Source organism: Onthophagus taurus, chromosome 6 (assembly GCF_036711975.1).
Source record: "Onthophagus taurus isolate NC chromosome 6, IU_Otau_3.0, whole genome shotgun sequence".
Classification (NCBI taxonomy): domain Eukaryota; kingdom Metazoa; phylum Arthropoda; class Insecta; order Coleoptera; family Scarabaeidae; genus Onthophagus; species Onthophagus taurus.
Genome location: NC_091971.1, coordinates 21,748,999 through 21,764,229, shown reverse-complemented (window position 1 = coordinate 21,764,229; position 15,231 = coordinate 21,748,999). Strand labels below are relative to the sequence as shown.

At 32.7% G+C, this 15,231-nt stretch overlaps 2 protein-coding genes across 4 annotated transcripts in view; both read left to right on the top strand.

Moving 5' to 3' along the window:
• The window catches only part of LOC111422683 (LIM domain only protein 3), a 284,619-nt gene that overhangs the window by 43,725 nt on the left and 225,663 nt on the right, over positions 1–15,231 (top strand). The window lies entirely within an intron of this gene.
• LOC111422701 (uncharacterized) lies at positions 588–1,553 on the top strand. Its single transcript, XM_023055918.1, has 2 exons — positions 588–720; positions 946–1,553. The coding sequence occupies exons 1-2, from the start codon at positions 588–590 to the stop codon at positions 1,551–1,553; spliced, it is 741 nt and encodes a 246-aa protein (XP_022911686.1).

Sequence of the window (15,231 nt, the reverse complement as noted above, 5' to 3'; positions counted from 1 at the left end):
TTAATATATCAATATATTTTAATATAAATGTTGTGCTCATAGATAAAATCCAACTCGGGTTATTCCCCAAATTGCTCTATTCCATATTCATATACAGGATGTTTCTGTAAGTTGTGGCATAATTTTAATCACAAATTCTAGAGTAAAAATGATGACGATTCGTGTAAAAATATTTGGTCTAAACCCATAAATGGTTAAGATATGAGCCTTCAAAATTAAGAAATTTTTAAACATTTTCTTAAATAATTTCAACATGGTTTGTTTTAGAAAGATAAAATTAGGCAAACAGTGCAATATTAGCATGAAAATATGCAACCACGGGAACAATGCTATACAGAGTGTTCAGAAAGGTTATTTCTTTAAAACTTTTGTATTATATCATAAACCCTTAAAGTTGGGTTTATACAGAATTTAACTGTAAATTTAAATTTAAAAATTTAAATTTAAGAATTTTATTTAGCTTTAAGAAAAAAATTGTTTTATGCAGACAATTATTTAATTTAACATTACAGTGTCTCCATATTAAAAAACAAAATATACTAGTTCGTTCTGTTATTGAGTGCTAGCTAAATTGCTTTTACAAGATTATGGATAAGAAAAAAGTAAGTGCCGTTGGTATTTGTTTATCCGCTGCCGAAATGTTAGTCGTTAAACTGAAAGAAAAGAAGCAAAGAAAAAAGCGACGTTTTGGGAGGAGACCTATGAATAGAAATCGGGATAGTGAGGGAAAAAGATGATGAACAATTTGTTAAATACACCAGGATGAATATACAACAGTTTAAGTCCTTACTTGGATTAGTGGCCCCATTGATTAAAAAAACATCACACCAAAAACCCTCTGTCACCTGCACATCGATTAGTGATTACTTTGCAATAAGTGATAAATATTTTTGATAAATAAAATTCTTCTCTTAAAAACCAAAATATTTTTTATTTATTTATCAGAGGGTTCTTCACAGCAAGAAGTGGCATGGAACTTTAAAATTGGGAAGACTACCGTACACTGCATCATTAAAGAAACTACAGAAGCAATTTATAAAGTATTACAACCTTTGGTATTATTAGAGCCCACCAAGGAAACTTTTACTGCAATTGCGACAGATTTTTTTAATAAATGGCAATTACCAAATTGTTCTGGTGCAGTGGATGGCAAGAACATCTACATCCAAGCGCCAAAAAATGGAAGTCTGTTTTATAATTATAAACAATCATTTAGCATTGTTTTAATGGTAGATGCAAATTATAAGTTTTCAATGGTGGACATTGGTGTTTATGGTTCCAATCATGATGGCGCTATATTTATGGAAAGTGTTTTTGGAGCAGCACTGTTAAATGGAAATTTAAACCTTCCACTACCAAAAGAATTACCGGGAACAAATGTTGTCTTGCCTCATTTTCTTGTAGGAGATCAAGCATTTCCACTACATGAGAACATTATGAGGCCATATCCAGGACAACATTTAGGGGTTGAAAAAAATATCTTCAACTACAGAATTTCCAGAGGTAGGAGAGTAGTTGAAAATATTTGGAATTTTAACAGCGCGATGGTGTAAATTGTGTGGTAGTTCTGCACAATTTTTTACAAGGAGACAAACAATATTGCCCCACTGGATTCGTAGACACAGAAACATTAATAGGAGATGTGGTTCAGGGGAAGTGGAGAGAGGATGGTGCAGTTTTGCGCTGTCTTGGAAACAATAATTTTGCACGGCGATACCAAACAAATAGAAATATATTGTGCAATTATTTATTACTTAAAGCAAAATTCTCTTAAATCTTACAGCTTTGTATAAACGATATATGGAGTTTCAATACATTTAACTTTTACAGCTATATTTTTAATTTTAAATTTAAAGCTAAATCCTCTGCATAAACCACCTTAAATTTTTCAACTGATTCTAAAAGCTTATTTCTTTATACAATTATTCCCACTCTTAGAGGTTTTTGATTAGACGTATAGTTTTCGAGTTATTCGCAAAAAGATACAACCTCGTTTTTGAAATACTGTCATTAATCGTAGGCCCATGAAAACAAATCGTAAGAAAAGCAATAAGTCAGGTTATTATCCAACCCAGCGTAAAATTTAGATTTTATTCAGTCCAATATTGAGCATTTCAAAAGTGTAGCATCAATACTACATTTTCCGATCATAGTATGGCAAAACTGTACTCGCAACACATGATCAGCAATATTTAATTCTTGCACTGTCGACAAGTGGTATGGATACATTTGCTGTTCGTGTGAGATACATCAAACCGTACTTTTTGATATTCCGAAATGTCTTATGTAATGTCTTTATATCAACAGTACTAGCACACAGTGGTCTAAATTCAAAAAACCCGAACAAAAATATTTTAACGCAGTTTGGGTTGAGATAATTGTTTGAAACTTGGTATGTGGCTATAGGACTATATGCTAAAGACTTTGTGAACTTTTGGATCAAATATGGCAACCGGAAGTACTAATTTACTTGAGGTCACATTCTATTTTTTTCATATAATTTAGGTCCTTAGAATTGGATAAATACAAAATTTTATACAACGCTATTAATAATCGTGAAGGATAGCTCAAAATTGTTTAAACTAAATTGGTTATATACTATACTTCGATGTAAGGTTTCTATAAATAAATCTTTAACTACAGAGTGTCTCACGTAACTGGTTCGTTAGAACTTTTTCAGGTTCCACTATTCGCACAATTTTGAAATTTTGGTAGCATGGGTTGTTCATTCGGAACTTTCAATCTAAAATATTTTCAAGATGGCTGCCACTTCCGGTCTACCGAAAGTAGACCATAACTTCGTTATTTTAAATAGAATGCTATAGTTTTTATTACACCATTTAATTGTACGTAAAAAAATAGGTTAACTTTGATAAAAGTTATAGGTACCTAGCGTTTTTCGTTTTCGAGTTATTTTGGTTCTAAACTTTTTTGGTAAATTTCACCATGCTGTTTAAAACCCCATATCTCAGCCAACGTTCATTCAAAAAAGTTCTAAATTGGTACGATTATTCTTCAGATGCTGTCAAATAGATTGTCATTTGTTGTATCGGAGTATCTTATACAGGTGGTCAAAAATTGAATTATTGTTTCTCCATTTTCAATGGCGAGAAAGTAGAAAATTTTAAATGGAACGCACCATGGTTTTTTAGCCTATCAGAAAGAGAATTTAATTCTCTATAAATTATCTACGTTGCTTAACAATGTGTGTTTCTTCTTGTTCTGTTTCAGACCATTCTTCGTCATATTCATCTTCGTTGCATCCTGCCTTATATAGCTCTTGTTCTGATTCTTGTTCTTCGTCATATTCATCTTCTTCTTCGCGATCTTTTTCTTCTTCCTGGTCTTCTACATTGTCTATTATAAGTAATCTTTTAGTCTCCATACTCATCTTTTTATGTTTTCTAGAAATGTGCTGTTGAAAATTACTTATAAATGGATCTGAGCTGAGTAGCAGTCTTTTAAATAGATCTTCATTCGTATCCAGTCTACTACATTTCCATGTGTGGCTCTATCTAAATTTTCAGATTTTTTTGTTATTAGCTTCTTGCGCTTCTTCCGACAACTCTTCAATAGGTAGTAGAGGTTCTTTAATGACTGCAGATCCATGCATCAAAATTTTATGAACGCTAGTTGGCATATAGTACCAACCATAAAATGGACGTACTTTTCGGCAGTTTTGAAACAGTATTTATCAAATTCATTGCAATTAATATTGTACCCACTGTTTAATGAAATCTCTGATGATAATTTAGTAAAAGTACGTATAAATCAGTCACCTTCCAAGTTCTAATTTTTAATCTATGTATATGAAATGTGAAGCAGACACACAAAAAACCCAATGTATGCATGGAGACTAGACAAATCAAACTTAAAACCTTCTAGCTCTACCGTTCATCAACTAACACTAGAAACTTTCGGGTTTTGCCGTGCGTCTTCTAAGAAAAGGTTTGACGTTTCGGATGTCATGTTGCAACCCTCTTCAGAAACACTTCGAACCAGTTTAGTTAGTTAAGAGTTAGTACCAGTTTTAGTTCTAATTTTAGTTCAATTAACTCCGGCCGTGAAAACCTTCGCACTTATAAAAAAAGTAGATATTTCAAGTGGTCCAGTTTTTTGCCGCACTGTATCTAACAACCACTTCTGGTTGTTAGATATGCCTGAAACTTTAAGTCTGGTATTCTATTGCTGTTATGCGGGTTTGCACCAAATATACGAGATTTATCTTTTAAGAAAAAGAATATAAGCATTTTATATGAAAACAGTCCAATAACACACTCAGGCACTGATCATCTTTGATCGATAATATCTTGGTAAGGAGCAAGTTAAAGCAAGATGTGGTTATCATGTTATATAGAGCACATCTCAAAGAATAAGAATATTCTAGCGACAAAAGTTCTTCTTGCGTCTTCTGTGAGATATATGTTAAAACATTTGGTTGTAACTTCAAGTAGGTGTTAATTAGCTTTAAAAGAAGTGCTTATTACGTATTTCTGCAAAAATATTTTAAAAATTAGAAAAGTGCCAAATAAAGACCTTTCTATACTGTTCAAGATAGCAACAACGCATTGTCTTGAAAAAGTGGAACACAATATATTTTCTTCATCTAAAGTTGTAGTATTTTATGATATTTAATACACAAAAATTGTAGTACTATTTTATTGCGTACAGTTGGCACTAGAAAGTACATAAGACTTTATTCCTTTCACCTCTCAGTGTATTAGGACCTAAAGTACATGTAACATGTAAAAAAAAACGAAAAAAAAAAATTTCGAAAATTTGATTTTCGTTCACATTTTACCGCTTGTGGACCACTCTGTAGCAGTACTACGATCTGCAACAAAATCTATAATGTTTTCTTCTAGTTCAGGTGTACAAACTGATCTCTGATTCCCGTTATTCACATACTTTTAGAAATGTTTTTATCAGGTTGCCTGAGCTTGGGAAATTTTTTGCAATATCATCTTGCCGCTGCGTTAACAAGACTTTTAAAGCCCATCTTAGCCATATTTGAGTTTAAATACAAATTTTTACAAGGATCGACATCATTTTTACACTAGTATTTGTGATTAAAATTATGCCAAGACTTACAGAAACACTCTATATAGTATCCAGCTATAGAATTGTAGCAGTAAGAGCAATTAGAAGTAGAGCAACGATACCAAGACAAATTATAAAGGAGTATTGTCAATGCCCCTGGTATTATAGAAATAGTTAGTCAGGCCATCCATAATGGTTGCCATGATTTAAAAGCCATCAAAATTCTCAATAATATGAACCAAATCAGAAAACTCAAGAGGATCAGACTCTGTTTTGCTTGTTCTATTTCCAGTTTTTGTTCATAACAATCTACCCATCTTTTCAGTATTTCATGCCTCTAATTCCTGCCTCTCACTTTTTCGGGTTGTTTTCTTCCTTCGTCCTTGCTCTGTACTCCTCCTCTGTTTCTTTGGTTCTACGGTGCTGCTCTTCTATGCACTCTTACAAAGTAAAAAGTGACCTCTGATTCACGTTTTTTACATACTTTTAGAAATGTTTTTTTCTATCAGGTTGTCTGCGATTGGAAAACTTTTTATAATATCGTCTCGCCGCTGTGTTAGCATTGCCTAAACACTCACCCAACCTTAAGACCATACCAGTTTGCTCGCTAAAACTGTAATTATTTGCCAAGTAATTTAAGTCAGATACATATAAGTATAGAAATTACAATAGATTCCAGGGCCCTTTGTTAATTCGTTAATAATTCCAATAGATATTGGCCTAAAGTTAGAAGGTTCGTATTCTGGTCTTTTTTTGTGTATAGGAACAACTTTAGCTGTTTTCAGGCAGTCGGGAAATAAGAATGTAGATATGCACTAATTAGACTGACATCCCTTCATCCCGCCAACAAATAGACATTCCTGCACAAGATGTCGTCTTAAGTGACGCACGGCTAAACCCGAATGTTTCTAGTTCTACGTCTATTGTTAGTTCTAGTTTTAGTTTTCATTCAGCGTAAACTTTTACTAACTTAATTTCTAAAATAAACATTTATTACCAAAAATCATGAATACACCTTATGAATACGGAATGAAATTGAGTGTATGCCACTTCACTTAATTTTTTAATTAATATCGTAACAGTTAATAAAGATTACAGATTTGATTAGAAACGTTAACAAAAGCTTGCACCGTTATGAGAAGTCCGATACAATAGAATTTCACCCCAAATGAAACCCTCATACCTTTAAATTAAAATCGTCGCCCTTCTTCATCGAATCGCGACCCTCCTCGTTTAAAGTTATAATTAATAAAATTCTCACACGTTACCACACTGCGCGAGAAGAGATGATTCCATTCTCGATCGGTTTTATTAAAAAATACGAAAAGGGGGGGCTCTCATCAGACCGCTTATTAAATCGCGTTCCGCTTTCCCCGATAATAACGGTAGTTATTATTTGTATTTTTTGTTTGCGAAAACCGGGACATCACTAAATTGACTTTACATCACACCGTCTTTTTGGGTGCCGTCTCGTAGATTAACGTTCCGTATCTTATCCACTTAAATGCCATAATACACCATTTTCAATATAATCAATGTTCAAATATAATGAACGTTCATTTCACACTTCGTTAACTTCGACTACTATCTTAATAAAAATCATCGTCAAGACATTGTTCAGTATTAGAAAGAAGGAAAACATTTTTAATCACTCTGTATAGTTGTTTTTGAAATAATTGATGAAAAAAGGTAAATTGCAAAGAAAATGAAAAGGAAAAAAAATGTTTTTGATCTAATCGGAAGGAGAGCGTTCGGACCATTCTTCAACAAGATAGAGAATCTCTAGCGCGCGGTTAATTGGTCGTAAGTAGCGAAAAACCGGCCACGATACAGTCACTTATTCGAACCACGGGGCAAAGGAAAGGGGGCTCGTGAAGGGGGACGCTCCCTCCGCCTCTTTTTATCTGCGATCTCCGCCGCGCCGCTGACTGTATTTCCTTCCACATGCGTCGCGGTAATGCATATTGTAGATGCGATGATACTGTCAACTAGACGAGGCTCGCGCTAATGTGGAATGTATGTTTATGGATATATATTTTATTAACGGGGTCTCGCTAATCATTACCAACCGATAAACCAGCTAAAAGTACACTTAATTATACGCGTTCCATCCCAAGAGATAGATACACTTCTTTTAAAGGTTCATTTGAACTAATCTTGTCACTTCTTTAATTAAAAAAGTTGTGATTCCTTGATTTAAATTATAAGTTTTATTTATGTCAATTTACTAATCTTGGATTAAAATGGAAGGAGTAATTCAGTAACCAGTTTCTCAAATATTCTCGGTGCAATAATCGTATGAAGATTTTTGTTATTCATATTGAATCATATTGTGAACTGCATCTTGGGTTCATAATTTATGGTACACATTACATATTTTGAAAATAAAAAAGATGTAGCTGCTATTTCTTTAGCAAACAGACTTATAGACTTAGGAGAATTAGTTTTAATTGTTGGCTCTTTCTTGATACACCTCAAAAAATTTTTTCATCAGATCATGTGACTATGGTGGCACCTTATATTCATTCCCGGGCCTTAAAGCTTTGTGCTACAAATTTTCAAAGAATAATTGCTTAAAATTGAAGACATGAGTTGATTGTGACACATTACAAACAAATAGTATAATGCATTTTTGAAAATTTTATGTAAAAGTCTTCTATTTTTGTTGTGTTTTGGTAGTTTTCAAATGATATGTTATGTTTCGTTAAGGATAACGGTCACAATTTTGATATATGTATATGTATATAGTGTAGATTAGTATAGATTGAGCTTTGTTCGTTGGGACTGCACTACTTACACTAAGCAGTTTAGTGCAGATGTTGTGTATTCGTTGGGGATAGTGTAGTTTAGTGCGGTTGCACTCATACTGTTCGTTGGGCCATGAGTAGTGCAATTTTGTGCAGCCGGTGCAAGTTAGTGCAGATTTTGTTGCCCTGCTTTCGATTAAGTTCAATAGGTGCAGTGTAAATCAGTGTCACTAAAATTGCGGAATATTTGGAGTCGTCTTTTACTATACGATTAAGAAATAATGATGAAGAGAATAAAGATAAAATGGATTGGGATGATGCCAAAACAAAATTATTGTTGCATCTCTATAAAGAAAAAAAATCTTTAGTTGAAGATCGATAAATAAAAACTTTAAAGAAAATGTGGAATTTGATAAGTGATAAAATGAAGGGGTATAGGTACATTGCATCTTCTCTCTAAGTAGAGAAGAAGTGGATAAGTCTTGGAAGAGGTTATAAAAATAAACTCCTAACATCAAAGAAAACAGGAAGAGGTAGAAGATCCTGCCCATACGAAAGGGAATTAGGGGATACTTTAGCAAAGCGTCACTCTATACAACCCATTTGTACCTTAGGGAGTTCGACAATGGGGAATATCGTTGACATTATGGGAAAAAAGCGAAAACCAGATTGTGTAATAGAAGTATGCATAGAAGAACAAATTGCAGGACCTTCGAACGTTTCGGTTTCTGAAGTAAATTAAAACAATCGCAAGAAGAAATGTTTAAATTTAAAAAGGAAAATGAAGAAAGAAAATTTAAACAAAGGCAGGAGTTAATCGAAGAAATGAAAACTCGTAATGAATTATTAAGACAACTGTTAAATAAAACACAATGAACGTCTTAAGTTATAAGACGAGAGAGTCTTATTAAAATTTCGTTTCTTATCACTGTTTCTCTATTTCTGTTCTCTTTTTCGTCCTGCGTTGCTGGTTGCACATCATCCACTGAATCATGTTGTAGAACATTTGTGTTTTCTTCATCGGCCAAATTGTATAAAATACAACATGCACGAATGAAATAACAAATTCAAAGCTTCAGGTGATACAACTACATGTTTTATTTATTTCAATACTAAAATGAATCAACTGTTTAATACTATTACCCGCGCTTACCATTTTTTGATAAATTTCACTAACAGTAAATTTATCAATCAAAGTATAGCATAAGGCTTTGCTTATTCTAAAATGTGAAAAACATTCCACTTCTGTGTAGCTAGGAACTACCTAAAATTAATTATTTTTGAATATCACCATGTCCAAATTATTTTATTCTTACTTCAGTGCAATAATTTCTTATGGTTGTCCTCACGTGCTTGACAACGCTATAAGAACATATATTAATTAATTTTACATCACTGTCGTATGAATCGCTACTAAAAAAACATTCTGCGATGATTTCATCATTTTCCGCGACTATTTCGCTGACAATCTCCTGTTCCTCCAAATATTATACACTTTCTTGATAAAAACCTATTCGTTGCGACCACGCTTTATACACTTTTTCAACCTGCACTTAGTTGATATAACCTTGCACTTACTTACACTTAATTGCGTTATAACATCATACTAGTACCATGTCGTGCAGAGTGGGGAAGACCCAACGAACAAAGCTCGATTAATATCAGTGGCAAAATGTCATGTTATATGTCAAATGTTTAATATCACACTGTTCAGAAATGACTAATAGTATATTATTCAACAAGCGTATAATGGCGGCTGTTACCCACGAAGAAGAAGTTGCAACACGAGCGAGCGAAGCGAGCGAGTGTTGTAATCTGAGTGGGTAACATCCATTATACGCAAGTTGAATACTACTTTATCTACAACTATTTAATTTTGAAAAAAAAATCAAAAAAACGAAAAAAAAAAAAACTTGATAGACATTTCAGACATAACCTCAATATAAGAAAGCTGTCATTTCTGTTAATATTTTATTTTTTGATTAGTAGGCAGTGTCAGAAGTGTGGAATAATGGCCTCATTATTCAACACTTTGTCTGTCATGGGTAATGAGTGTCATTACCCGTCAAAAATCAATTGTATAACGAATAGATAATTCAATAGTTGTAGATAAATGAATTTTTCCCCCAATCTCGTTGAAAACATATCGACGAAGAAGACATTAGATCATATATTTCCTCTAATGTCCATCTAGTTGCAATGAATAGATTTCTTGTTGGAAAATATAAAGGAAAGAAAATTAGGGAATAGAAGAAATGCGGGAAGTTTAATTTAAGTTATGTATTGCCGAACGTTCAAAAACTAGTAACATATGTTAAAAAAATTAAAATATTTGAGCTGCAACCTAGAATTTTTAGGCTAGAAAAGAAAACAAACCCTGAAAGGCGAGAACGCAAGAAATGCAGCACTACTTAGGCAAAAATATATATTACAAACTGGAAGAGTTGTGAAATGTTCAGATAAGATCGACATTGCAACTTTTAAGCATGTTAGCCCAGAAAGTTCTTTTATAGGCACGTTTCTTGTACCAAATTCAATTTATCTTAGATAAATCATGTCATTATTTAAGTTATCAACTTTTAAAAATCTATAAAAGCTAAATAATTCAGGGTATAATTCGTACTTTTTTAATTGGACAGAAGATATCCTCAATAAACGGATCAACGAAATTGGTAGCTGCTTATTGAGATTTTGCAAATTTCCCAAATTAAAGTATCAATTAATAATTTTGTACAACGCATGCAGAGAGCAAAATAAAAAGTTTAATATCGTTCTTGTTTGCATCAATATTTAACGCTGCACAAACTTATCAAACTTACTGATCATAAGTTCCCCGAAGTTGGATTCAAATTGAGACTTGATCGTATTGACAGATTACTTAGAAAGCTCCAAAATATTTCAGTCCCCACCAACACCGAGAGAATATCAAAACTCCAAGTAACTTCAGTTTATGTTGAAATATGTAACATTTTGGTAATATCGCAACGCTTTCAACAAAACTTCGTTGAGTAAGAAATAATAACAATACTCTTAATGAAGAAGTCAATTTAAAAGATAACGTAGCAAAAATCTGAACAGACTCTATTTCTCTGAACAATTACAGAGTTTCGTCCAAAAAGTCTGGACCAATTGATTTATATCCTATTTTTATCAAAACTTATAACGCCATTTTCCAAACCTGCAAATTAGTCATGCGATTTTGTAAATCATTGAATCGAAAATACGCAGGGGAAAAATGTTTTGTGCTTCATGACTTAAGTATTTGACATAGTTTGATAAAAATGATTCTTTATTAAAAATAAATAAATCTTATTTTCAAAGCTGATATGTTACGCATAAACAACTATGAGATGATGCAGATGCATCAATATGCAGATGGTAGACCGGCCAGCAGAAGACACTGGAGGTAACCAAAGTAACTTCTATGACAATCGTGATGATTCTTCCATCGTTTATTTGGTCTTTCTCTAGCTCTTTTTTTCCTATGATATCCATTCTCTTCACTAGTCTGTTTTCCTGCATTCTTTCCAGATGTCTCAGCCATGCTATTCTCTGTGCTTTTGTATATCGCACTATGTCTGTACTATCCATTACTTGATTGAATTCGGTCTTATTCTCCACATTTCAGCACCATCTTGTTCAGAATCCGTCTTTCAAAGACACTTAATCTGGTTTTATCTCCTGTCAACATGGTGAACAGTGCGATAGATCTTGAGTTTCGATTGTTTGCTTAGTGTTTTACTCATCATTAGGTGTTTATTAGGCATAGCAACACATATTGCAGTTAAGTATTCTGACCTCGATATCTATAGTGACATTATTTGTTCCGTGTAGTTAGGGCCCCAAATGTATGAGGCTTTATACTCGTTCAAATGCATGATTTCTTATATTGTGGTGGGCTTCTTCGAGGTCTTGTAGACTCCATATATTTTGTTTTGGATTCGTTTGTTATGAGTCCTACATTTGAAGCTTATTTTCTAAGTTGAGTAAATTTTTCCCTCAGTTTTCCTTTGGTGCGACTTAGGATCACTATGTATCTACGTAGGCTAGGTTTGTGTGTTGATGAAATTTCGTATTTCAAGCATGTATGACAATTTCTAAAACCATTTCAAACAGTTTTGCTAGCTTCCTCTAAATTCTGACATTTCCCTGCGCTGAAATTAAGTTAGTCAATGGGATTACTTTGCTTCTTTGGCCTCGGATCGATTGACGTCTGCAATACCATGCCCTGATGATTGGTTTTTGGGTCGTCCTCAATCACCCAAGACTTCTTGACCCGTTTTTAATCGATGTTGAAAAATTAACAATTTTTGAAATAATTTGTGCAGATTTTTCTCAACCTTAATTTATTGGTCAAAATGTAATGAACGATGGTGTGCGTCAAATTTTACTCTTCTCCAATTATAAAGACTATCAACTAAAATTTGTCCATATTTCCATCATTGCTTGAAAATGCCTTAAATTGTTTAAAAACTTGCACCATTGAGAAAGCATTGTTTCTATAGGTCTGCTTAAGATTTGCAAAGAATTTGCCTATCTGAAACAGAACCTAAATACATATCGTTGTTCGAAATTAAAAACTGATTCGTAAAAAAATTCTCTATGATCAACCAAACAATATTAATTCAAACTTGTATTGATAGTTGTATCTTCCACATTCAAAATGTAGACACATTTTGATCGTGGAAGATACCGCATAATATTTATAAATCATGAAAACGGTAATATTTACTTAGAGAACACACAGAATTCTGTGTCTGAATAATAGAAATCTTTGTTATACGCATCAAAGGTTAATTTCTAAAGTGGACAACCTTTAAAATTAAATATTTTTTATTAATTGATAAATTTAGTCTCAAATTATTAGTATTTATACATATAATGTTATTTAACACAACCTTGATTTATACATAGAACATTTAGCTTTGACGTCTCCCGCTTTTTATACTTTAAACTTAATTTGGTTGAAAGATTGAAATTTATCAGAATCTACACACGCCGACCAATGAACGTTCGACATTCTATGCAATAAAATCCTAACACTTTACTCAGAATTTCACATCTCTGTTAGCTTTAGATAACGGTAGCCCGAGTTAATGCAGCAATATCTATTCTCCAGTATTTTTATTACAATCGACAAATTCCAGAAACCGCTCATGAATTTTATATTGATTTAAATATTGATCTTTCTATATCCAACATAATTCCAAATATTCCATTAGTCGTCTTTTGTATGTTTTAATATTTCCCTCCATCATGTAACTTCACTTTTCATATTTATTGAGATATAATATTTATTTTAACGTACCCCTATGCATACAAAATAACAAGTTTTGTGGTTAAGATCTTTTCCTGTTCGTTAATTATAATTTTTATCAAGTTAATAATGTGAATATTTTATTGGTAAAACCTAGGAATAACCGAATGGGTTTTTCTGTGTGAAAATATTACATTGTCCTTGAGTTCTTTTGTCTGATACAGTTAATTTTTTATGTTTCTATGTAAAAATAACAATAACAAATAGATTTCAACGATAATAATTTCGAAATATGAACTCCACAAAGTAACGAAAGTAACTAATACATCCAATACGTTCACACCTTTTATTTACATTTCTAACCCGAGGGAAAGTCGACCCATTCAAGCACGTAAACCTATTTAGACTAATTTCAGGCGAGAGACTGAAGACACGAAATGTTTACCCACTTGCCACCGTGATTTATAAGGAGTTCAAGAACGATTTATACCTTAAATTGGCACCTATAATATCTTTTTTTTAATGATATATAAATAACATGTTGCGCTATTTTACTAAATGTATAGTTTTTGTATTGAATTGAATTTCTTTTTTCTTTCGTTCACCTTGCGCAACTCTATAATCATGTATAAATCTACAACGAAAATATTACTTTTTATAAAATGATTGAGCAATTATCACGCTTTTCTTTTTATGGTATTACAATTAAGTGAATACCTTGGTTTTTAAATCTCAAGCTTTCAATTAAAATATAAATTATTATTAAAATCGACCAATTAATAAGAAAGATAATTGACTAGATTTTATGAGAAACAATTTAAAAAAATTTCGAATCGTGCATTTCAATATTCTTATTACATGCGATGCAAGTCAGATTAAGACATAAATCATTAAACTCCCATAAAGGATTCTCTTATTATAACCGATTTAGTAAACATTTATTTTCCTGTAATTGCGGTTGAACTTTCGAACGACAGGATATACAAACTGCCACTTCAGACAAACTTAAAAATTATCCCTTTGGGTTCTGATTTATTTAAACATATTTGTGCACATAAAACGAATTTAGTGGCATACACTTATTTTAATGATAAATGATTGAAGAAAAGTAGATATGAAAAATAAACATAACACCAACGAAGTTAATAATTTTATCTGATAATTTTGTACAGTGTGTTATCGTTCGTAACATATTTTTAATTTGCCAAGTAGTCCCCTTTCTTATTTTGTATTTATGACAAATACGGTACCTTTTCGAAAGATATACCTTTAAGTCTGTTTGCAGAATATATTCCGGAAAGTGTGCCCAATTTTTTTGCCTCCAAACGAAGTACTTGAAGGCCGCCCGCGATAATTATAATTTGGCCAGACTTCTTGCTGTAATTTTAGTTGCGCAATTGATTTTAGTACTAAGGATATATGCTGATTTGTCTTTTGCTCTCACAACGAACTGAAGATCAACGAATAAGCGTAAAATAACCTCAAAAAATACGTAATCTAATCGCTAAGAACAGAGAGCACACGGGACCTGTATATCGGTCAAAATTGTTGATACCCGGGTGGAAAGATACAGTAAATAATGTTTGGAAGATCTTAAACAACACCTTAAATTTCGTCGCACCCGATGAATTGGACACAGCGACCATCGATGCTAATACATCTTATAGAAACCTTGGTTCATGCTAGTGGTAAAACTAATAGTTTTGCTAACGAAAAAGAGAAGGTCCACTTAACCTATAAATCCAACAAGACATCAAGAAACTACATCACTATGTTACTGCATAAACACAAGAAACAGAGCAAACAATAGAATAAAGGAGATAAAAAGAAAACTGAGAGAAGTTTAAGAAAGAAATGGAAAATGACCTATAAAAGAATAAAAAATGCTCGGAGCAAAGAAAATGAGAAGTAAATCAAACAGTAACCCAAAATAACATATCAGCGGAGAAATGGACCAGCCAGCTTCATGGTTTGTATACAGAAAAAAAAACTACATAGAAGTGGAACAACAACTAACAGCTTACGGAGCTGTATAATAAGATACTGCAGGACGTACAAACTTCAAAGAGCTGGAGAAACAGTATCACCTTTTCTCCTGTATTCCATTATTTAAGAATTTAATCTCCTCAGATCCAGAGGAATTATTATAGAGGAATTTTTCTTCTACACAGCTCCATGAAGCTGTTT